Source organism: Odocoileus virginianus, chromosome 27 (assembly GCF_023699985.2).
Source record: "Odocoileus virginianus isolate 20LAN1187 ecotype Illinois chromosome 27, Ovbor_1.2, whole genome shotgun sequence".
Taxonomy (NCBI): Eukaryota; Metazoa; Chordata; class Mammalia; order Artiodactyla; family Cervidae; genus Odocoileus; species Odocoileus virginianus.
This window is the reverse complement of record NC_069700.1, coordinates 33,061,021-33,083,771: the sequence shown is the minus strand read 5'-3', so window position 1 is coordinate 33,083,771 and position 22,751 is coordinate 33,061,021. Positions and strand designations below refer to the sequence as shown.

Below are 22,751 nucleotides of genomic sequence, written 5' to 3'. Positions count from 1 at the left end.
GTCATGTATGGATGTGAGAGGTGGACCATAAAGAAGGCTGAGCACTGAAGAATTAGTGGTTTTGAACTGTGGTGTTGGAGAAGACTCTTGAGAGTCCCCTTGGACTGCAAGATCAAACCAGTCAATTCTAAAAGGAATCAATCCTGAATATTCACTGGAAGGACTGAAGCTGAAGCTCCAATACTTTGGCCACCTGATGCGAAGAGCCAACTCATTGGAAAAGACCTTGATGCTGGGAAAGACTGAAGGCAGGAGGAGAAGGGGATGACAGAGGATGAGACAGTTGGATGGCATCACTGACTGGACGGACCTGAGTTTGAGCAAGCTCTGGAGTTGGTCATGGACAGGGAGCCTGGCATGCTGATGTCCATGGGGTCACAAAGAGTTGGACAACAAAGAATGAGTGAACAACAATGGGTTTTATGCAGGAGAATGACATGACCAGATCTGAAATTTAAAAGAATTTCTTTGGCATCAGGGAGAACAACAGACTTGAAAGGGGAAGGAATAGGAACAAAGAGGCCAGCTAAGAGACCACAACAATGGATTCGGCAAGGAATGATGAAGACTGGCTGGATGGATGATCACGTTCAAGAATTATACATGTTCACTGATGGGAGTTGTGTAAGAAATTTCTGGCATGGACAGCAGGAAGAATGAGCTAGAAAGACGCCAGTGGAAGCAAGAAAATCTCCCTAAACAGTTTGTGCTTGTAAGAGGGCTTCCAGATGGTAGTTTCTGATAGGGACTTGTTATGTGGGATCTAGAGTTCTGGGGAGATATTCTGGGCAGGATGGTCATTTTGAAGATCTCATCACAAAAATGGCAGTTGAAGCCACAGTATGGAGGAAGTCACAGGAGTGAAAAGAAGGCAAAGGCACTGTTCTGAGGAGACCCAGCACTTAGGCAGAAGTAGAACTACAAACGGTAAGTCAAAGAGGTGAAGCAGTTGTTTTTAAATCAGCAGTGAAAGGGCCGCAGAGTGGTCAGGTAGATGGGGGCTGAAGAGAAGCCAGTGCCTAAGGCAGTTAGGACACCAGTGACCAGAGGAATGATTTTAAAAAGTAGTAGCATGTTTTGCACATGGGATAATTAATACTAACACATTTCATACAACTGGAAGAAACCAGAAGCAAGAGGGAAATGCAGTAACACTGAGAAGTGTTCTTTAGAAAGTAATACTTATTCGTAGCTCCATGCCTCAGTCACTGCAGGGGAGCATACCTACCAGCCTCCCAAATCCTGGCCTGCACTTTCCCCTCTGCTAAATCACTGCTACTTAAAAACATCTCTGAAAGTGTCCTCAACCTTCCCAGGAACTCAGGGTTGGCTTAACGGTACTGTTACAGCAACACTAATATAGTAGTAACTTTATAGTTGATGCCACAATTCTCTTAAGCCAATTTGCTGGCTGGGAACTCTTTCCTCACACTGATCTGTGGTTCAGAACCATCGTGGGCTCCCTATTGCTCCCCTGTGTGCCTGGGACTGAGCTCTCTTATGTTATGGATGCTTAAGTATTATGTGGGCAAGATGTTTATCTCTGAAAATATGCCTGAAAAGCATTGTAGAGCCTAAGTCAGTGTTGGCTTTGATAGACGATTCCAGGGAAATGTTGCTAACTAGGAAAGGAAAATACCATTCACTGAATCCTTTTTGCATTCACTTAAAAACACCATTTGGGTGACACACAAGAGGCCCAGCAGAGAGTAACACAAGGTGATCCAAGAAATATATTTTCCAGATGATTCAGAGAAAGAGTATTCACAATCAGTGGCAGAGGATTCTTATGTTATATAGATGAGCACTAAAATCAGCCATCTGCTAGTCAGTGCCTATTAATCCCAAAGGAATTTGCCTCTTACTTTTGAAAGTAATTCTTAAACAGGCACTGAAGAAAACTCTGCTGTACTCCTGAATCAAGGAGACTGACTGACATCAGTATTCGGTTCTACTTTAATACGTGGTACAGTTAAGGTCTATTATTTTCTAACTCCCCCTAAGAGACAGAACCCAGAAACAATGGTTCCCGATATTTCTTGAAACTCCTGAGCCATGGGAAGACAACACATTCTGTTGAAGCTGCATTTAAACATGCCTGCAGATCCCACCCTGCTTGCTCTTTGCCCCTGGCTCCTTTCCTGGACCCAGAGAAGACTCCTCACTTACAGGTCTCGAGCAGAGAGCCCTGCACTGGTGGACCCCAGGAGCTGAGGTGTCCATCTTGGGAGCTTGTGGGAAAAACGGGGCTGGGCTGAGCTACAAACAGCTGTACAGAGAGTCCTTTGGTCAGCGGGTCTCCCCTCGGCCTTGCTGCACTGAACTGCAGGAGTGCCCGCCGCCCTGCGACCGAGCCAGGTGCAAGGAGCAGAGGCTGGGGCCAGCAGACGTCTCTTCACACGAGCTCCAGTTCAGAAGGGCAGGCTCCCATCTTCCCTGAGGCAGTAAAGCATTCCGCCTAAAGATGTTCACTGTTCCAATGCTTTGCAGACAAAGGGGTTTAGAAGCCACCAGCACTCTGCCTCGGTATTAACGAGCCATGTTTGCTTTAAAACACACAAATTTATACAGCTGTTTTCACGCAGTTTATTCAGGAGTTTAGAAGTTAAATTGTGGGCATCCCCCACCCCCAGCCCAGGAAAAATCATTCCATGCCGGTTTCCAACAAACAGACTCACGCCCCTATTCTCATTACCCATGCTTACCACGCACTTGCAAAACACATGAGGGTCAAGACCCCAACTATTCGGTGATCCAAAGAAACTACACAGTTACACAAAAGACTCTCACTTCCTCTTCACCAGCAAACCATGAATGAAAGAATAAGGGGCAAACACAGGATCTTCATCCAGAGTTAATATTTCCCTAAAATTCTTTTTCCTTCCTCTAAAGCAGTTTCACTTACTACTGTCACTTTGATATTCCTTTTTTTTTTTTTTCCTGAATGGCTAGCCTAGAACATACTTTCCTTTCATAGCTGATGTTTACAACCTCAAGACTGGCAGGAAGCAGTCTCCCAGTTGTGACTTGGCCACGACACTCTGCAATATGCAAAGTTACCACATAGGTGCAAACGACGCTTTAAGAGTCATCAAAATTTTTTAAAGCAATAATGCATTAATATGGAGCCTCCACATTTTTCTGATGCAGCAAAAGTTCTCTAAAGGTGGTGGCAGCTGTGAAAGAAAAGGCACTTCATGCTAAAATTCAGAGGGTCTCTCTTCAGAGACCACCCCAGCAGAGAGGCCGGGTCAGCCCAGGCCTGCAGGTGACCCTTTAGGGTGGAGAGGACCATCCCCCAGGAAGGCATCTGCAAAAGAAAAATTTGTAATCATGATTCCAAGGCAAAATGGTTCCTTAAAGTTGGGAGAGGAGAAACACTGAGAATACAAATACGGTCACACCAGGGACAGAGGAGTGAACTGTACAAGCATCTGCAGGCTGGCTCTGCACTGTGTACTGGGCTGGTTCCCTCACAGCTTGCAAGGAGGTCCTGGAGACAGAACAGGAGCAGCACCTTAGCCAAGAGGGTTCCAGGCCGCCTGCTTCTGCCCAGGCTGCCCCTGATGTGTTCCCAGGAAGGAGCTGAGGTCCTGTTGGCAGCACTTGTGGGTATTGCTGGGCCATGACAATATCCAAAGGGATTTTCTGATACAGTCGTGAAGAGGTGAAAATTTTCCACATGATCTGTGACTCCTTGGTGATGCCCAGCAGCCTTTGGCCTTCTAAGAGCAATGATGGATCAAGCTGGCCTCCTCCATCAACACTCAGAAAAGCAGCAGGAGTATTTTAGATGGGCAGGAGCAAATAAATCAAAATGGATTGAGAGTCTTTATCCTAGTACCATAAATAAAGTGCACCATGATTGAAGGCTATAAAAAGCCATTTGCCAGAGGCTGAGGTCTGGGGAGAAACCACCATAACCATCCATTCAGAATGGTGGATCATTTCCTTCAGCCAGAATGCTGGCTGCTGACGCTCTTTATTGCTTTATTTCCTTTAGTACTACGAACTTTTAGCCGTAAAGAAAAAAAAAACACTTGGTGGGCTTGACAGGAAGCATGTCACAGAAACCCAGAACTGGCTGATAATAAGTTTATGTTACAGTCTCAAAGTTAGATGATGGCTGTTTTTCCCCCTTCATTCTGATGAACTTGGGAAAATTTGAGGTTTTTTAAAACATCAGATTGGCTCATGATGCTTCTAAAGAAGGACAGCCGTTCATGGCCAACACAGTAGAAACGGTTGTCTTTGTTCTACCGGTCATCAGATGTGTTATGGAAGAGAATCCACTTACTATCACCATGTTCACCACGTTGGTGGGTTCCATAAGCTTCCTGGAAACTCTTTCAAAAGTAGGTGAGAAGAAAACCATGATGTTGTACAAAGAACTCTGCTCGATTTAGGATCCCTTTTCAAGGAACACTATTTTGCTGCTTTCATGTAGGAAGGTATCGCCCCCCGGGCGGTCAGGCCCTCAAAGCGCTTGTAGGTGTAATTGATGAAGACCCAGTCTTTGTTCTTGTAGTCTGTCTCAGGGTGATTACTTGTTGCCACTGGGGAAGAAACAGATGTGAGAGTTGATTCACGGCCTTACCCTGACAGACTACTCAGTACTGAAGACGTGACATTCTGGAGAACATTCTGCAGATTGTCTACATTTGCTTGCCTATGTTCCTTGAACCTCATATTTTTCACAATACTTTTAAAGTTTTATTTTCCCATTTCTGTCATTTCAGGTTACCTAGCCTTTAATTTAATAAAGAGAGCAAATCTGTGTGGTTGAGCCGTCTAAACGTGGGCGTTCGTATTCACTTTCCATTTGGCAAGGTCTCACTTGCTGCCCAGCATTAACACTGGAAAAATACTTACAAAGCGTCTGAAGAACTGAAGTTCCTCTCCGTGTTCTCTACTCAGATTTGTAAACATCATCGCTTCTCGGCCTTTTGGCTAAGATCAAGTGTGATTTGTAAACATCACACCCAAATTTGGGGGAAATAATACACTGATAAGGCAGCCTGAGGTGGTGGTGGTATTACCTGTTGGCTTAAGAATATCAGATTCTGGAAACTCATCGAAGTTTGAGGTATCATCAATGCTTTTGATTTCAATAGATATTGCAGCAGGTCTCTCTCTGCCAAGAACAGATGCCAAAAATTACCATGGTTAGTAATCATATGGGTCACAACTAACAAGTCCGGGAAAGACCCCTGATCTGACTGGCAGGGAAACACTGTCCACTGACAGGCAGCCTTTATTTCCTTTGAAAAGCTATGACCACTGACAACCACACTAGCTGACTAAATCCAAACAAAATTGTGATGAAAAAATATAAGTTATCCATAGCTAGGAAGAAAGACAAGAAAAATAAAGTGCAATTAAAATTCAAAGTTAGCATACTCCTGACAGCCTGCCCTGTCTGCTGAAAAGGGAAACCCAACCTCTACACATCCCTTCGTGCAGGGCTCTGCCCTCTTCTACCAGAAGTGCCACCAAGTAGGCTAAAAGGCAAAGGTTAAAAATCACAAGCATGCACATTAGGGACAATGATGAAACAGATACAACTTCATCTTCTGTTTAGCAACCAGGGAATGCTGGCTATGGCGGTGTGGGCAGATACTGGCAGCGCTCTACGACCCACCCCCCACAGCAGTTTCATGCTCCTCTTCCTCCCCTCTGTGCCTCCCGGCCCCCCATTCCTTTCTTCCTTCTCTACCCCCCAACAACAGCCTCCACCTGTGGGCACAGACTGGCTGGCTGGTGGCCCCCAACACTAGAGACTGGTGTGTCCGAGGTAAAAAGCAAGTGGAACACGATGCTCAGGCAGTCCTTTCACCATGGAATCCAAAGTTGTTTCACTTTGGAAACAACTGCTGGCTTCAACGAATCCTGTGGCACATGGCCGACACGAAGTCCCAACTCCCAATCCTTAACAGGAATAAAAATCAGGACAAGACCCTGAATTTCTAAGAAGCTCTCTTCCCATATTTGGCATGCCAGTAATGGCTTCTAAATTAGTATTAAGTAAACTATAGACTCAAATTATCCTGAAAGCTTTTATATGGATATACCTGATATGTTCCCAGTCAACACCTTCAAAAAAAGAATTATTTTTGATTTCCTCAACTCCAGGGGCTCCAATTCTATGTTCCCATTCACAGCAGAATCTGGAAAAGAGAGGCCTTTCAGCACACCTCAAGTAGTCTTCTCAGAAAAAGAAAGGAATAACCTCCCCCTTTTTTAAAAAAAGAGAGAAATGGGAGGAAGCAGAGGGCAGGCAGACCTAGAAAATGATGAAATTTCTTAAAAAAAAAAAAAAAATGGATTCATTCATCTCAAAAGGCCTAGGTGGGGGACAGGGGAAATGTTCTCTGATACCTCAAAATTAGATCCTTGGCTTTCTCAGAAATAGGAACTTCTGGAGGAAAAGTCAAAGTTTCTTTCCAGTTCATCACCTTCTTATATGTCTCTTGAGGGGTCTCAGAACAGAAAGGTGGGTAGCCTGTAATGAAAAGGGAACTTCGGAGCTTTCACATCCCAGAACTCTGAATCTGAGTGAGATTATTCCACTTAATTTGATTCTAATAGAATTTTAATGATCCTATGTATCCTTTCCTATGTGACATGGACAGGATTCCCACTCATCCCAGAAAACAACTAAACCAATTGTTCATTTCCTCCCAAATCCAAAGTGAAGTTGTGCTTCTGATACCATGAGGGAGCCAGCTAGGCTCAAGAGGAGGGAGGACAGAAGCCGAGCTGTAGACACAGGGCTCCCTGTGCCCCAAGAGGGAAAAGAAAGGATGTGACACTAAGAAACGACCCCTTCTAGGAACATCCTTATTTGGGAAAAGTGACCCCACGCCTGAGAACTGCAGGGGAGAGGGCAGTCACAGCGTGTTACTCCACCTGCCCCTCACACAGATCACATCCCCCTCCACAGGCAACCATCCCACGTTCCGAAGACAACAGCCAGACGCTGCCACACCATCATTCACACGGACTCGCTCTAGGCCACCACTGACAGGGCTCTCCTAGGGCTCAGGCATATGGCAGCCCCATGGACATGTCCCCTAAATACAGATACACCAAGCAAGAGGGAGAGAGGTCAGAGGGGTCCATGCTTTGAAGGCTTTGAGAGAGAAGGGGGACAGCAAGTAAGAGCTTCTAATACTGCCCAGTGAAGGCTCTCTGAATACAGTGGGTGTTTAATAAATGTCAGTGAATGAAAGAGCTGCCAGATGGAGAGGATGGAAAAGTCAGAGAAAACCATGATAAATGATCAGCAAAGCCATGACAGGGTGCCCATGGGCCCAAATACAGTGGGATTCATTTGATGACCCAGAGTTTTCTACCTGGGAAACTTCTCAGTGAAAGACAAGGGGGGAGAAGTGCTCACTTAGTACCCCAACTGAAACAGTCTTATCAATGCAGGGCTCTTTCCTGACCCCACAGAAAAAGTTCCTGAAAGCACGCGACTTACCAATGAGCATTTCATACATGATCACCCCCAGCGACCACCAATCACAGAGCTTGTTGTACCCGGTCTGCATGAACACTTCAGGAGCAATGTAGTCAGGAGTACCTACTGTGGAGAAGGCCTGAAACACGCACCACATGTCAGGGAGGCCTGGCAGGAAGGCAGACGCCCAGAGTTCTGTCCTAGAGACCAGAGGCTTTGAGACCACCTAGAGCTACTACCCACAGACTAAATAAGCAACAGCCCTTCCAAAATGGAAATAAAGCCTTGTCAGTGAAGTGAGAGGCCATTCACTAAAGGCAGAGGTCAGAGGCATCTGTCAGGTGTAACACTACCGAAACAGACTGGGCACCCAGTGTGTGCCAGGCTCTGATACTTTTATGCTTATGAGCCCATGACAAAACTCAGCAAAGAGGACTCTGAAGATAAAACTCTGACGCCCAAAACGACTTTGCCTAAGGCCTCAGAACTAATCAGGTGGTAGATCCCCGTTTGAAAAGTAAAGGTCAAGTTATAAACTATTGGTCAAAGGTTTACAAATGTCTACTTACCAAACTGAAACATGTATGTAATAGTTCTTAGGTGGTCATTTTCTAAATTCAAGCAATCTACTCTCACACCAGGACTGCACTACCAGGTGAAGCGCAATCACAGCCTTCCTGTGCTCAGCGTTTGAGGGCTTACCAGTGGGGAAAGCTCAGATCTAAGCGCTGTCAAGTTATACAACTTGTAAAGTTAAAAGCCACAGTTGTGTGGGGTTTTAAAAAATATTATGAAACACTGCAAACGTATAGAAAAAAAAACCGCGGACAATACAACATCCATATACCCATTACCTATATTAAAGAAAGGTTAATAACCTGTGATATGTTTCTCTCAGGTCATTTGTCTTTTTAAAAAAACTATGTAAACGATTGAAGTGAGACTCCTTCCCTCTTCACTGAAGTCATAACGACGTGAAGTTGCTGTGTTATGATTCTATAGAAATCGCATAAATGACGTATTACTCCTTGTATATTTCAACTCTTAAAAAAGGGTTTCATACTATGCTGTATTATTCTACAATACTACAACTTGCTTTTTTTATTCCACATTATGACTTTGAGATTTATTCATGTAGCTCTTAGTTCACCCATTTCACTGCTATACACTGCTGTGACATTATACAAGAGTCACAATGTTTTTTATCCATTCTTCTGTAAATGGACACTTATGCTGCCCCAGTGTTTCACTCTAACAAGTATAAATACCTGAATAAACATTGTTGTAACACCTCCTGAGCACTGGGAGTACTGCTGGGTCTTCCATTATGAGCATCTTCAACTCAATGGGATATCTTTCAGTTGTCCTCCAAGGTGGACAAGTTGTCCTCTTTAAACATGCCCAGTGGGGACAGCTCTTGGTGATCCATTTTCACCAACACTTGGCTTTGCCAGACTCTTCAATTTTTACCAATCTGATGAATATGAAATAGGATCTTGCTGTTTTCATTTGCAAGATCTCTAGTAAGGCTGAGTGCATATTCATCTGTTAATCAAACATTCAGTTTTCTTTTTTTTGGTGAACTATTGTTTAGATCCTTTGACTATTAGCTTTTTTTCTAGTTGCATCACCTTTTATCATTGATTCACTGGAATTCTTTTTAACTTAAAAAAAAAAACAAAACTTTTTTTGGCCTCACAGTTAGTGGAATCTTAGTTCCCCGACCAGGGATTAAACTCTTGAGTCTGGCAGTGAAAGCTCAGAATCCTAACCACTGAACTGACACAGAATTCCATTCCTCTGATTTTAAAAAGTAATTTTGCCACGAGTCTCTCAAAATGAGATCTTAGTTTTGAGCTTTGTAAAAATGGTATCATCCTACACGCAATCTTCTGCTTGCTACTTGATTTTTCCTCTAGTTTATTTTTAAATTTGATCCATAATGTCACATGTGGCTGTTGTTCAATTATTTTCACTGCTATAAACAATATTCTGTTCCAGAATGTAACCATTTTCCTACTGATGGACATGGTTATTTCCAGTTTTTTGCTATCATGAAAATGCAATAAACATTCTTATACATGTCTCCTGGTTCAGAGGTGCAGGAGTTTCTCCAGGGCATCTGACTAAGGGTAGGTACGCACATGAACATATTTCTCAGTATGTTACTTAAGAAACTTCCTTACTGAAGTCATACACATATTGCCCCGTATTTTCTTCTAAAATCTGTAAAGTTCTATTGTCCATCTATAATTTTTTTGTGTACACTGTAAGGTAGGAATTCATTTTTTCCAAATGAATAACTGTACATTGTTTTCTTTCAAATATCCATGTTAAATAACATAAATGCCACTTCTTTTTTTAATCTTTCAAGTTTGAAATATGGATTGGGCTTTCCCCAAGAAGCATTAATATTTTAATTCTAATTATAAAAGTTAAGAAACTATAGAAACCCTTCAATTTAGACTAAATATATTCCAGCAAAGCTGGATGTTAAGTAAATCCTATTTGTCTGAAGATTTCCATTGTAAAACTGAGATCTCTTGCTACAAAAAAATAACTTCAAGATACTAAGGTACAAAAAGAAATCCTGGAGTTCCAGGATGCAGGCAACAGCAGGTTCCAAACTGATGTAACGGTCTCACCTGGCAGCCAGACAGAGCCCCTCCTCGAGAGCCCACACTCACTGCCCCACCTGCTAAGTACAGGCAATCAGGGACCGCCCCCTTCCCAACCTCTGTTTTCCATGCTGACGTGTCCTCCAACTTCAAGCTCTTAATACCTCAAATCTATACTCTTCTTTTTCCTTTTGTTGTCTGAGTGTTGTTTACAGTGTCAATTGCAGCTGTGCTCTAAAAAGTTTTGTTCATTGTTAAGAGTAATTTCAGATGTGTTCCAGCTTACTATTTCATTTAGGATTTTAAGGGAAATAGCAATTTAATTTCTTTCTTAATCACTTCTGTAAATTTTACACTTAAAAAAAATTTATTGACAAAGGTTAGACGCATAGACGTACTTCAACTTTTACCTCTGTTTAATAAATAAAGGTTGACTCATACCTTGTGGCTCAGTTGGTAAAGAATAAGCCTGCAATATGGGAGACCTGGGTTTGATCTCTGGGTTGGGAACAGCCCCTGGAGAAGGGAAAGGCTACCCACTCCAGTATTCTGGCCTGGAGAATTCCATGGACTGTATAGTCCATGTGATCGCAAAGAGTTGGACACGACTGAGCGACTTTCACCCATACCTATGTCCTAATCGGTTACTGGCCTAACAGTCGCCCAGGACCATGCTGGCACTACAAACATCAGAGTGGAATTTCAGCGGCCAGAGAGGAAGGTGCAGCCTCCACTTGTTTCCTGTGATTTTCAACAGACTGAAGAGGAACAGACTGGGTGAACAATTACATATGTCAGGCTTACCCTAGAGTAATAAATTTATACTAAGCATTAACTTATATTAACCTTCTATTAGCAGAACGGGATCACTTATGAAAGGTCAAAAGCGCACGGTTAAATGACCTTGTGAAGACTAAAGGTAGCTTTATTTTCAAGTTATCAAAGGAGGTAATATGAGGATGACCACTTCCACTGTAGATAAAAAGGCAAGAACCTTAACCAGAGCATGAGAACCTAAGTTTATTCAAATTAAAGAATAGCAAATATTAAAAGACATTTAACTCCAAATGTAGAACTTGTGGAACCTCCTTCCTTATAAACCTATAAGGCATTCCTAGTAAGTTTGACATGACTCTCTGGTGTATGTCAAAGGGCATAAAGCTTCTCAGAGTATGAGGATAATTTAAGGTATTTAAGATTAATTACCCCCAAAATAAAAGTGGCCAAAGATTAAATCTTAGTTTGCTTTAAAAAAAAATTTTTTTAATCATAGAAGATTCCTTACCTTTTGTTACCTTCCAAAACACAGATAAGTATCAGTCTCCCAGGATTGCAGGAGCTACTGTCTAAGAAACAGTTTCCTAGGTAGACGGTCTCAACTTTGACTGCACAGCAGAATCACCCAGAGCCCCATTAAAAAACCGGGTACCCAGACTATATACCCCAAACCAGCTGCATGACAATCTCCTGGGGTGGGACCCAGACATCAGTATATTCTGAAGTTTCCCAGGTGATTCTGGCGAGCAGCCAAGGCTAAGATCTACCGCTCTATGACAGACAACAGAAGCATCTGAGAAGATTTGTTCCCAATGTTCCCTAATCCTTAACAACCTATGTAAACGGTGTTCAACCACCTATAAAATTTAAACATTTAAAGAGTATCAGAGTTCCTAAGAAGGCTATGATGTGATTAGGTATACCAAACTTTAGTATCCTGAAATTAATGTTAGAAAAGATATCAAAGATTAATTTCATTTATTATATTTCCAAAAGTGTTTGGTTTAGGTTAATGCCTTTCCCAGGGCCCAGGTTTAACATAAAAATCATAATATTCAAAACATGGTCTTGAATGGGCCTCAAATGAATCCAAAAAATGCAAGCTTTTCTTTGATTCTTTCTTAATCCTAAGGCTTCCAACTTTCACATATGACTAACAGGTACTTACTAGCAACATATTAAATGAATTATTAGAAATACCATAGAGAACCCTAATTCAGTATTTTACTAAGGACTCTGGCCAAAACACAGTATTTGGCAAACCTGCCAAGTTACAACTGTGTACACCAACAAGCAGAAATGCCACCATTTCTAGAAATACACACACATGATCATCATTCCAAGTTAGTCACAGTTTTCCATCCTTGCCATTCTTGCTTTCTAATGACCCACTGCCAGTTTAGCTTTACTATTTTCAATTTGCTGTTGGGTTTCTTGCAAAGCCTAGTATGTAGGGATATACATTCCTATTACATCTGGTCAATAATTTCCCGATAACTAGACACTGGGATATGTGCATTGCAATTTATGAACCAATGAATCAGAATAAAAGTTTGCCTAGACAGAACATTTCACTGGTAAATTTGCACTATTTAAATAAGTTCCACCATGCTACTGAGGTAAATGCAATAACGTTACTTATTTTTAAGCTTATGGGGCATGATTTTATGTGTATATACATGAACTATTAAAGTAAGCATTTCCCTTAAATTTCTCTCCAATTTTTAATCACCAAGTTCTTTTTTCTGCCATAACATAGGAAAGGGTGGGGCAGGTGAATTGACTAAGTCAATCACAAGTTTGAGAACCACAGCCTTGAAGTTCTGGGTAGATATTTGTACTTAGTTTCAGTTTGAGAGAACTCCACCTCAAATATAACCCTTTACCACCATAAATAGAGGGAAAACATAGAAGAGGAAGGAAAGCAGTTGTCACCAATGTAAAAGGTCAGAATGAGGTCATCCACTGAAAATGTCACAACCAAAACAACCTCATTTTATACCTGCGATCCTTCAAAATACCACTTTTGGTGCTACCAATATGACAGGCTTCTCTTAAGGTAATTTAAAACAAGGAATAGGTAAGCTGCAAACATTTATCAAATGCAAATTTATGTGCATATTTCTAAACTGATTCATAGTTGGTTTGTAGCATTTAAGAAGCCACAGATATTACTTACTAGCTGACGTCTATTTCTTTTCCAGGTTTCTGCTTTCCTTTTGGAATTCATGTTCTGAAAAGCTGAAAGTAGAGAAAAGAAGTTCTACTAAGCAAAGCTCAGGAATGTTTACTCCTTTTTTAGGCTCTGGTTCAAGCCACAGGAGACCCTCAAGTCTCGCTTTTCTGTCCACACACCAAGAACGCTACAAGATACATTTTCCACCAAATCCGTAAGCCCCAGTCAGAGGCGCTAAAGCATTAATTCAAAGTATCACACAGAGAGTTGTAAGCTGCACTTCCCTGGAGATAATATGACCAGAGAGGAGGACAGGCCTTAAACAGAATTACAGGGAATTGAATCAGAATCACAGGGAATCCAGTCTCATCAGAGAGAGGCGAAGGTCCCAAAGTGGACCTAAAACACGCACAACTTTTCAAATTACTATCAAATTCCCCCCAAGAGTAGTAACTCTACATAATCAGAGACTTCTGTATAGTATACATTATATACTATAGACATAGCTTCCCAAGGATGAAATGTAATTTTACTACATAGTTTCAATGGTTTGGGGCTTCCCTGGTGGCTCAGATGGTAAAGAATCTACCTGCAATGCAGGAGACCTGGGTTCAATCCCTGGATTGGGAAGATCCCCTGAAGAAAGGAATGGCAACCTACTCCAGTATTCTTGTCTGGAGAAATCCATGAACAGAGGAGCCTGGTAAGCTACAGTCCATGGGGTCACAGAGAGTTGGACACGACTGAGTGACTAACCCTCTCACTTTCAATTTTCAACAGTCTGACAGAGTGAAAGTAACTCGCAAGCTTCTTTCTGCCTTGACAGCACCAATGGTGAATCTAACCTGGAGTTGTTCCCAGGATTTTTTCCTCTACTACTTTTGTTTGCCTGCTCCTTGTTCATCCCTTGTAACTTTCTCAGGAGAGCTCCAAAGAATGCTTGTTGGGACATCTGCCTTAACACATTTGGTGGCCTTCATCTTCTCTCACCACATAGTACAAATCACAGGCAAATCTGGGAAGGTATTTTTATTCTCGAAAGACTTGAACTGTGAGAATCTCCTACTCCATGCTGCATATTCTGGTTACCAGGGGGAATAGCTCTTCCAGGGATAAAAAGGCTACCATCACTGTTAACACTTACTGAAATCACTGGGGAGGCTGTGGTTCAGATTCCTATAAAATTCTGTCCTATGTGCTTTTTTCAGTCCTGTGCAAAGGCCAAAGTCAGAAAGCTTCACGTGGCCCTATGGAGAGGAGACAAGGGCAAGAACAGATGAGCATTTACGATGTGGAAGAGAACACTATCATCTCCAGCTTTGTGCATTACCCGTTACAGCTCCACAACCAAAGGATGCTGCTGCTGCTTTTATTATGGGGAGAAATATATACCAGCAAACGAATTAAAGATCACTCCAAATCCTATTATACAAATATTATATGTTTTGGGTGTATCCACAGCATCTAATTTTACCTCTTAAACTACCTCAATCAATATTCTGTGTTTCTTCAAAGATTTTTTTAACGTCTATATAATATTCAAATGACTCAGTACATCATTGTCTACCTATCCCCCCAATGCTACTTAATCCAATCTCAAGTCATGTGGATTACAATAAGCATCCCTGAGCCAGAGAGAGCCCGTGTTCCCAACCCTAGTCAGGCATGATACATAGAATGGTCTTTACAAAAGGCTGTTTGAGCAAGTCTTTATTCACATAGCTTTTTCTCCACTTGAATTATTTCACTGGGATAAATTCCAAGGAGTAAACTATTCCAAAGACAAAGAGAATCAACTTCATTGTACAGTTCTTGATAAGTGTTGCCATACTGTATTCCAATCATAAGTCTCTGACTTCACCATTCTCTTCAAAGAAAACTCATACCTCCTATGAGCCAGGCACCACGCCTTTAAATGTGTTGTCTCATTTATAATTCTTAAGCCACCTTTCATAGACTCAGAGTCATTAAACGACTTGCTGGTGAAATGGCAGCACCAAAGCCAGAAGTCAAAGCTCTTTCTCTCCAACCCCTGATCTTATCTGGAAAATGCGAATCATGGTATCTTCCTGGCACAAATGGTGAGAATTAAGGCTTGTAAGGCTCCTTCCCTGATTCTCTAAGGTAGAAGAGGGTGTTCGAGGGGTGGTGAGATTTTCCACTACAGGACATTTGATCCACACCAAAAGGTCCTTGGTATTTAGTTCTGTCTAAAATGCATGTTTTGGATTGGACCAAATTTCAAGGAACTTTTGTCATGAACCAAATGGCCATAGTCAGGACCAAATGTTCACCTACCAAAATTTTAGGTTAGATAAGGAGGTAAAACCAAAACTAGGGGAGCAACTCTTGCTGCTGGGAGCAACTCTATAGTGCTCAAGGTCACACAGTCAGAAGTGATGTGGCCAAGGACTGAGCCCTAGTGACTTCCCCATCTGTGGTCTTTGGTCCCTAACATATAAACATCCCAGGGTACAAGGCTACAGAAGCTGTGCTTAAGAGCAGCTTTCTGTGCTGTTGTTTCTTTTTAATCTCATTAGGTTTGGCTCTCTGTGTGTGTGTATACACACACGCAGGCTTAAGCATAAAAGGTAAACTACCAAAGATGGCTTTGAGCCTACTAACCTGCTATTTCCCTTTCAGATTTGCAAATAACCTGTTCCACAAGCCAGGGAAGTGTTTCACAGCTTTAACTACATGTTTTACCTAGACAACTCCAGAACAGTCTTAAAAAACAGTGCCTGGAGCAAATGCTGTTCAAACCTAGATTTTCAGAGAATTCTGTAGCTCTTCTCATTTATACAGCAAGAACTTAAAATGTCTACATTTTCACTTTTACAACCAATATGGCTAAACACATAAATGAGCCCTCCTCTACAAGTCTGGGCTGGCATATTGTAGAGAGCATGTCTGCACCAAACAGGTGTCCCCGGTCCTCCTCAGCTAGACTGAGTCCCCAGCTCTTGGCCTTCAGTATGTTTGCTGGCCTTGAACACAGACTTAGCCTACAATGAGGCCAGCAGTAAGGCACTGGGTACAGGACCAAGGCATCTGAACCCAGGACAACACAAAGTAGAGCTACTACTTTATTAAAATATACATGAACTTAAGGACAGAAAAATAATCTCATACACGTTACCATTTTAAAAGCAGAATACCAAGCTATTTTACTTTGAGGATGCTAACTGTACATAAATTGACACAAAGAGAAAGCTACTGAAGCTATTATACTAAAACAGCTGTTACTGGGACTCCCCTGGTGGTCCAGTGGTTAAGAGTCTGCCTACCAATGTAGGGGACACGAGTTCAGTCCCTAGTCGGGGAAGATTCCACATGTCATGGGGCAGCTAAGCCTGTGTGCCACAACTACCAGGCCTGCGTGCTGCAACTGCTGAAGTCCGCCCGCAGAGAGCCTGTGCTCCGCAAGAAGAGAAGCCTCCACAATGAGGAGCCCACACATTCCAAGTGGGGAACAGACTCCACTTGCCGCAACTAGAGAAAGCCTGAGCACAGGAACGAACACCCAGCACAGCCAAAACTACTTTATTTATTTAAATAAAAAATAATAATAATAATTTGAACAATGACATTACATTTTCTTCTTTATAGCTCTCTGTATTCAAATTTTCCACTATGTATGTATGTTATTCTTATAATGAAGAAAAAAACTATTAACCAGAAAAAATTACTGGACAAATCTCCTACTCTCTCGAAACAGAAAGATTAAGGTTTTCAAAGAAAGTAGACTAAAACTTCAGATTTTTTCCAAAGACTGTTATCAAAAGACAGTAAGAAAGGAAAATACCCTATGAATTAAATTTACTTTCCTACTTAAAAGAAGAATTCAATCTAGACAACAATTCTATGTACCAGAACACAACAATCTAGAATTTTAAAGCTGGAAGGGACTTTGGAGCGTCTCCCAATTAATATATTCACTTCACAGATGAGTGAGGTCCAGACGGTGGAGGAACTTGTCAAGCAGCATCAATAACATAGCAGCACAGGGATTCTCCTCTGATTTGTCAAGAGTTTAAGAATCAGGCAACTCAGTTCATGAGCATATGTAAAGATAACTACAAAGAGGCCATCAGCGAGGCTGAGCAGGGCTCTGCTTTAAGCACAGGGCACAGGGTTTGGAAGCTGAGCTTTGTACAGATTACTGCTGCTGTCACCGTACTTCCTAGTTCTGAGCTGGGATCCTCAACAGAGGGGTTCTTGACATGGGATGCGTTAGTGTAGTTAATCATCTGAGAAGATGACTATCTTTGGCTTCATTACAAAATAACTTAAATCAATTTTATGCTTAATAATTTTTCAAAATGTTCTTTAAGAGGAAAATTTAATCAAATTATGGAATTCATAAGCCTTTCTTACCTTTAAAAAAGAAAAGAAGAAAATACCCTAGGGAGCTCACAGCTCCCCGACTGATTAAGGTCATGCGGGTGTTAGGCAGAGGCTGCTCAGGGAGGTAAGGACACACTGGTCAGCCTGCACTCCTCACAGTACCTTGCTGTCCAGGAGAAGGTTGTCTGGTTTGATGTCTCTGTGGATGAATCCAAGCTGGTGAATAGAGTCTATGGCTAACACTGTTTCTGCTATATAAAACTGAGTCTCCTCTTCTGTCAGCGTGTCTTTTTTCATCAACAGGGTCATCATGTCCCCTGGAAACAAAAAGATACAAAGTACATACACGCACACACACAAACACACAAAACAATGTGAGTAACAGCCAGTTTTCAGATATGTCCTCCCTACCTGCCACCATAAGGCGGTGCTAAATAGGTCTCTGCTATATCCCAGAGATGACCTACTATGGGCGGAAATGCCTGATATGAGCAGAAATGGTAAGCAGTTTCTAACATTTAAAAGATAAAATTCACAGCCATGGATGGCAAAACACTTTCACTAAGCTAACTGATGCTGACCCCTGAGCGGTGATTTCCACTTAACTTTGGAGAAAGGAAATGTCTCTCACACTAAAATAATAAACCAATCAATCAATAAATTTGCTTAAGACAATTTTTTGGACTGGGGAAAGAGCTACTTTACTTTTCACTTGGCACAAATACCTGCAAACTTCTCTAAGGCGTTTCCACATTCTAACAATGGCTGTACTGCCATTATTAGAGAGGCTGAGTGAAGTGAAAGTCACTCAGTCGTGTCCAACTCTTTGCGATCCCATGGACTATACAATCCATGGAATTCCCTAGGCCAGAATACTGGAGTGGGTAGCCTTTCCCTTCTCCAGGGGATCTTCCCAACCCAGGGATTGAACCCAGGTCTCCTGCATTGCATGTGGATTCTTTACCAGCTGAGCCACAAGGGAAGCCCAAAAATATTGGAGTGGGTAGCCTATCCCTTCTCCAGCAGATCTTCCCGACCCCGGAATATAACAGAGGTCTCCTGCAATGCAGGCAGATTCTTTACCAACTGAGCTATCAGGGAAGCCCAAACAAAAACATAAACATCTGGGGAGGCTGAAAACAAGCTTTCCAATGTCTATTCACAGAACACTAGAACATATATAAAAAGGTAGGATTTAGGAAGCAAAGTGTTAGTCAACAAAAGCTGTTGTAAATATGAAAAGAAAGTGCTACAGACTAGGATGTGTAATAACTGCCTCCCAAACGTGCATAGTGAACACCTCCCAAGATCAGTGGGGTTTTTTTCTCCAGTGCTTATTGTGGGTACTTAAATATATACCAAACTTTTACAACACAATGTCAGTATTTTAGCAGTTAAGCAGTAACTTCCTTAGTTTTCTGCAAAGTCAAAATTTAAGTATTTCTGCTTAATACCATCAACATACAATGGTGAAAAAAAAGATTCTGATCCAATTCAACAGTCAGATGAAAGCAAAGCAAATATGAATAAACATTATAAAGGTAAAAGAAACAGGAAAGATTCAGTTCACATCGCATAGAAAGCAATCTATGTTAGAAAACGGAAAAGAGACAGAAACCTCAGATTTTAATAGTGTGTCATGCTGCTTATTTCTAACTTTGAGGGAAGGAGAAAAGTGGGTATTTTACCCTTGGGCAAAAATTAAGCCACTTATTAAGATGCTCCCTTTTTTGCCCCAAAACTTGAAAAACATGATTTCCTAATCACTCCTGGCCGCCAAAGATTCAATCTGGAGGCACATCAGTGGGGCCGGCTCTGAGGTACCTGTGTGGCCGTAACACAGTGGCCCAGGAGAGCAGCCAGTGGCCTCACCTGTGCAAGCGCGCCCAGATGATCAGAGCGCTCAGGCCAGAGGGTCTGGGCTGTGCAGGCCAGCCCCACCGAGTACAAAGGGCAGGGTCCAGGGAACACGGGAAGCTACAGAAGACAGTGCAGGTAAAGCTTGTGGAGACGCACGTCAGGGGGCTGGCTGGTTCTCACTCCTATTTAACTGACACCTAAATGTTATAAGTTTCTCCTCATTCTGTGATATAGATTCTTTTCTAATCTTCATCAACTGTTAATAAAAAGTACTGATGACCCTAGATATAACTAAAAGTTGTCACCAGATCAAATATTATGCCTCAATTATATTAGCTTTGATATAAAAGCATAAAAAGAGAAAGCTTTCTTTTTTTCCCTACCAGTGTGCTCACAGTTTATCTGCTCATTGGGAAACAGACTGTGTTCCCCAGAACAGACGCATGTTCTATTCTGGGTTTACTTTGGAGCAGTCTTACAAGATGTACATGCCGAGTTACCAAAAACATGAAATTTCAGAAATAAGAAACAGATTGTGACTACTAATATATGTAATGAGAAATTCACTCTTTATAATTTACGGGGGGGGGGGGGGAGTTGAAGCAAGGAATGTAATAGCTTCAATCAATCTTGTCACTTAGGTAAAGACTTATTCCCAGGGACAGGAAGACAGGCAATGCTCCTAGTATATTTCTATATATTTAAAAAGAAAAGAAATATCCATCTGAAATCATGAGAATGAATGAGAAGGTTATTTTTATGGCCCTAAAACTGTAAAAAGGCACCCAGCACAGACAGATTACTGACCTCCTTTACAGACCTAAAAAGATACAGAAAGCAACTTTGTGAGCACGGTTAAAAGTAGAAAGGAGGGTTAATCCATGTAAGAGAGAAACCACAAAACAAAAAGGAAAAATGACCTTTCATCGTCAAGTAATTACCTCCAGGCAGGAACTCCATGATTAGGTAGAGGTTTAGCTTATCCTGAAAACTATAGAACATTTTCACAACCCACAAACTGTCTGCCTCCACTAGAATGTCACGCTCCGCACGAATGTGGCCAACCTGGAGGTACACGCATTGGATTAATGACAAGCCTTGCTCTGCTTTATCAGACTGCATATTTGCTTAAACAATTTAAATACTGTTGAGTATTAAATTGTGATGATGCAAAAGATACAGCTTATGCTTAGGCAAACCTACGAACTCAAAATTTGACAACATTTGACTTGAAGGTATTCGGTAATAAAAACTTGAGTGATGAAAGACTTGAAAGTGGCAAAATTCAATGGTTTTAATGCAAATGGAAACTTTAACAGTACTATAAAGTGAACCTCTGATTAGTTAAAATTACCATTCTTTTGCATATCTTTTTGATCTAATAATCCTTTTTTAACAAAAGTAAGTCCCCAAGATGAGACTCTCTATAAGCAAATCCTGCCTCGGGTCTTCAGTGACATCTGCCAAGACGGTGCCTGCTTGACAATCCCAGATACTGTGATGCCACAGTACTCGGCCACGGCTGTGCACACAGGAGGTGCTCAGTTCTTACTGAACTGAAACACGAGAACAGCTAAGAAGAGTTGTCTACTCATTTATGACACTGCCAGTTTTCTATTTTTACTGAAATATTTAGCTAGGGAGACCAAGTTGCCAAAGGTTTGGGAGGATTTCTTTATTAATTTATTAACATCAAGTTGACTTCATCTACTTTAAATATACAATAATAATCAAAACACTGTTGCATATCACCAAGTCCCACCCCTTTTCTTCTTGTATAAGTGCTGTTAAGTTGCAAGACTGTGTTGAATCAGCTCTAAATTTATTAAGACTCAGGCTGATCCTTGAGTAGAGGTTTTTATTTTAACATGCGCTCCAGCCCGGGACCTCCTACAATGTTTGGAGGTGAAGATATACCAAGTTCACAAACTGGCACTTCTACTGGCAAACTCAGCCCCTGGTTGTTGTTTTGTTTGATAGGATGTTCTGCGTGCTTGTCTTAATGGAATGTCTTCAGCAAAGCCAGGCGCTCTCCATTCCATTCGGACACAGACCCCAAAGCCTTCTCTCCTGTCTTACACCTAACCTGCCTCATCCTTCCATGCTCACTCCTATGGGCCTAAAACTCCTATTGAGTTTTCAGTTTCTACGAAAACTGTTTTCAAGAAAATTTTTAAGTAACTTCAGTGTTTTAGAAATTTTACATTTTTACATCTCTACTTATGGCATGAGGGTGGGAAAAATGGCAGAAGGTAACGGTGATAAGGAATGGTGTTATAAAATTAGAATGAAGCCCAGTAAAGATGTGAGGAAATGCTCATGCCACTTGCTGGCTCTGACCCAGTCAGTTACTACACAAAGACTGCACGGAGCTGACTTCACCCGCCTGTTTCCCTTGGCTCCTGTGAAGGCCTCTGCCTACTGCAGGGACGCACGGTAAAGGACAGGCATGACCACCATCACCTGTCACTCACCTTAGAGGGCAGGACTGTGACTGCAACATTCCCGGTTTGTCACAGGGCAAGCTGTAGGCACGGTGACCACACCCTGCCCTTCTCTCCCAGGGCTGAGACAGCAAGTCAAGAACTCAAGGTCTAGGAGTCAGGCAATTTTACAGGAGGGGTGGGCTCTAGACTCCCTTCCCCTGCTCCTTAAACACTGAGTGGGGTGTGGATTATGTGCCAGCTGTGAGCCAGGGTACTAGGAGAGCAGAGGGAACAGTCGGTCTTTGGGCCCATCCTAACCCTACATGGGCATCACAACCAGAGGCTGTCCTTTTGCACAGGAAGAGAAATGGGAAGAGATTAGCTAAACATTGGTCTCTTATCCTCTAAAATTCATTTTCCAGGTAGCAGAAACTTCCATCTTGTGAGGAATAACAACCGGAACTCTAAATGGGTAGCTGTAATTCCTGCTCAGTTTTGTAAAAGCAAATAAGAAGTTTTCCTCTGGAGAGGGCACCTATACCTACAAGAAGTCAGACTATGAATCTGTACTTTGTCAGCCCACTCAGAAGTGATGGATTTGCCCCATAAAGCTGCTGCCGGCTTCCTCAGGACAGCTGCCCCAGGTCAAGTCTGTGGCCGGAAACTTTAACTGGACCATGCTGAGATCAAACCTAGGGAGCTGAGTCCATCAGCAAGAGGAGCTAACGATTTAAGTTAATTCATTTAAAATTCTAATTCGAACAGAGACTTCCTTTATCTTTACGTAGGAAGTCTTTAGAAACTGATTTTGAAGAAGGTACAGTACTTGAGAGAATGTCTTTAAACAGTATGTTTGGATCATCCTCTGTTACCACCTGTTACCTCTATGAAGGATTAGTAAGTGGAAGTTATGACATGTACTTCTTTTTACAATTTTACTCTACTATTCATTTGATAAAGAAATACTGTGAGTCTTGGTTAAAACTATAGGAAATATATCTTGTAAAAATAAAATTTACTTGTGACATACAAACTATATGGACTAATCAATACAGCTTCACATTCTCCTTTCTAAGATTAACTGA

The 22,751-nt window shown here is 41.8% G+C and overlaps 1 protein-coding gene across 3 annotated transcripts in view; it reads right to left on the bottom strand.

Moving 5' to 3' along the window:
• Positions 1-2,572: 2,572 nt before the first annotated feature.
• STK38 (serine/threonine kinase 38) overlaps positions 2,573-22,751 on the bottom strand; it is a 41,206-nt gene continuing 21,027 nt past the window's right edge. For all 3 annotated transcript variants that reach the window (XM_020875802.2, XM_020875801.2, XM_020875803.2), the window contains 9 exons: positions 20,182-20,305; positions 17,543-17,697; positions 14,178-14,280; positions 13,037-13,098; positions 7,484-7,601; positions 6,379-6,502; positions 6,072-6,167; positions 5,040-5,134; positions 2,573-4,556 (listed from right to left, as the gene is read on the bottom strand). In XM_020875802.2, the coding sequence (XP_020731461.1) occupies positions 4,426-4,556; positions 5,040-5,134; positions 6,072-6,167; positions 6,379-6,502; positions 7,484-7,601; positions 13,037-13,098; positions 14,178-14,280; positions 17,543-17,697; positions 20,182-20,305 (1,008 nt within the window). In that variant the 3' untranslated portion in view covers positions 2,573-4,425. The remainder of the gene's footprint in view (positions 4,557-5,039; positions 5,135-6,071; positions 6,168-6,378; positions 6,503-7,483; positions 7,602-13,036; positions 13,099-14,177; positions 14,281-17,542; positions 17,698-20,181; positions 20,306-22,751) is intronic.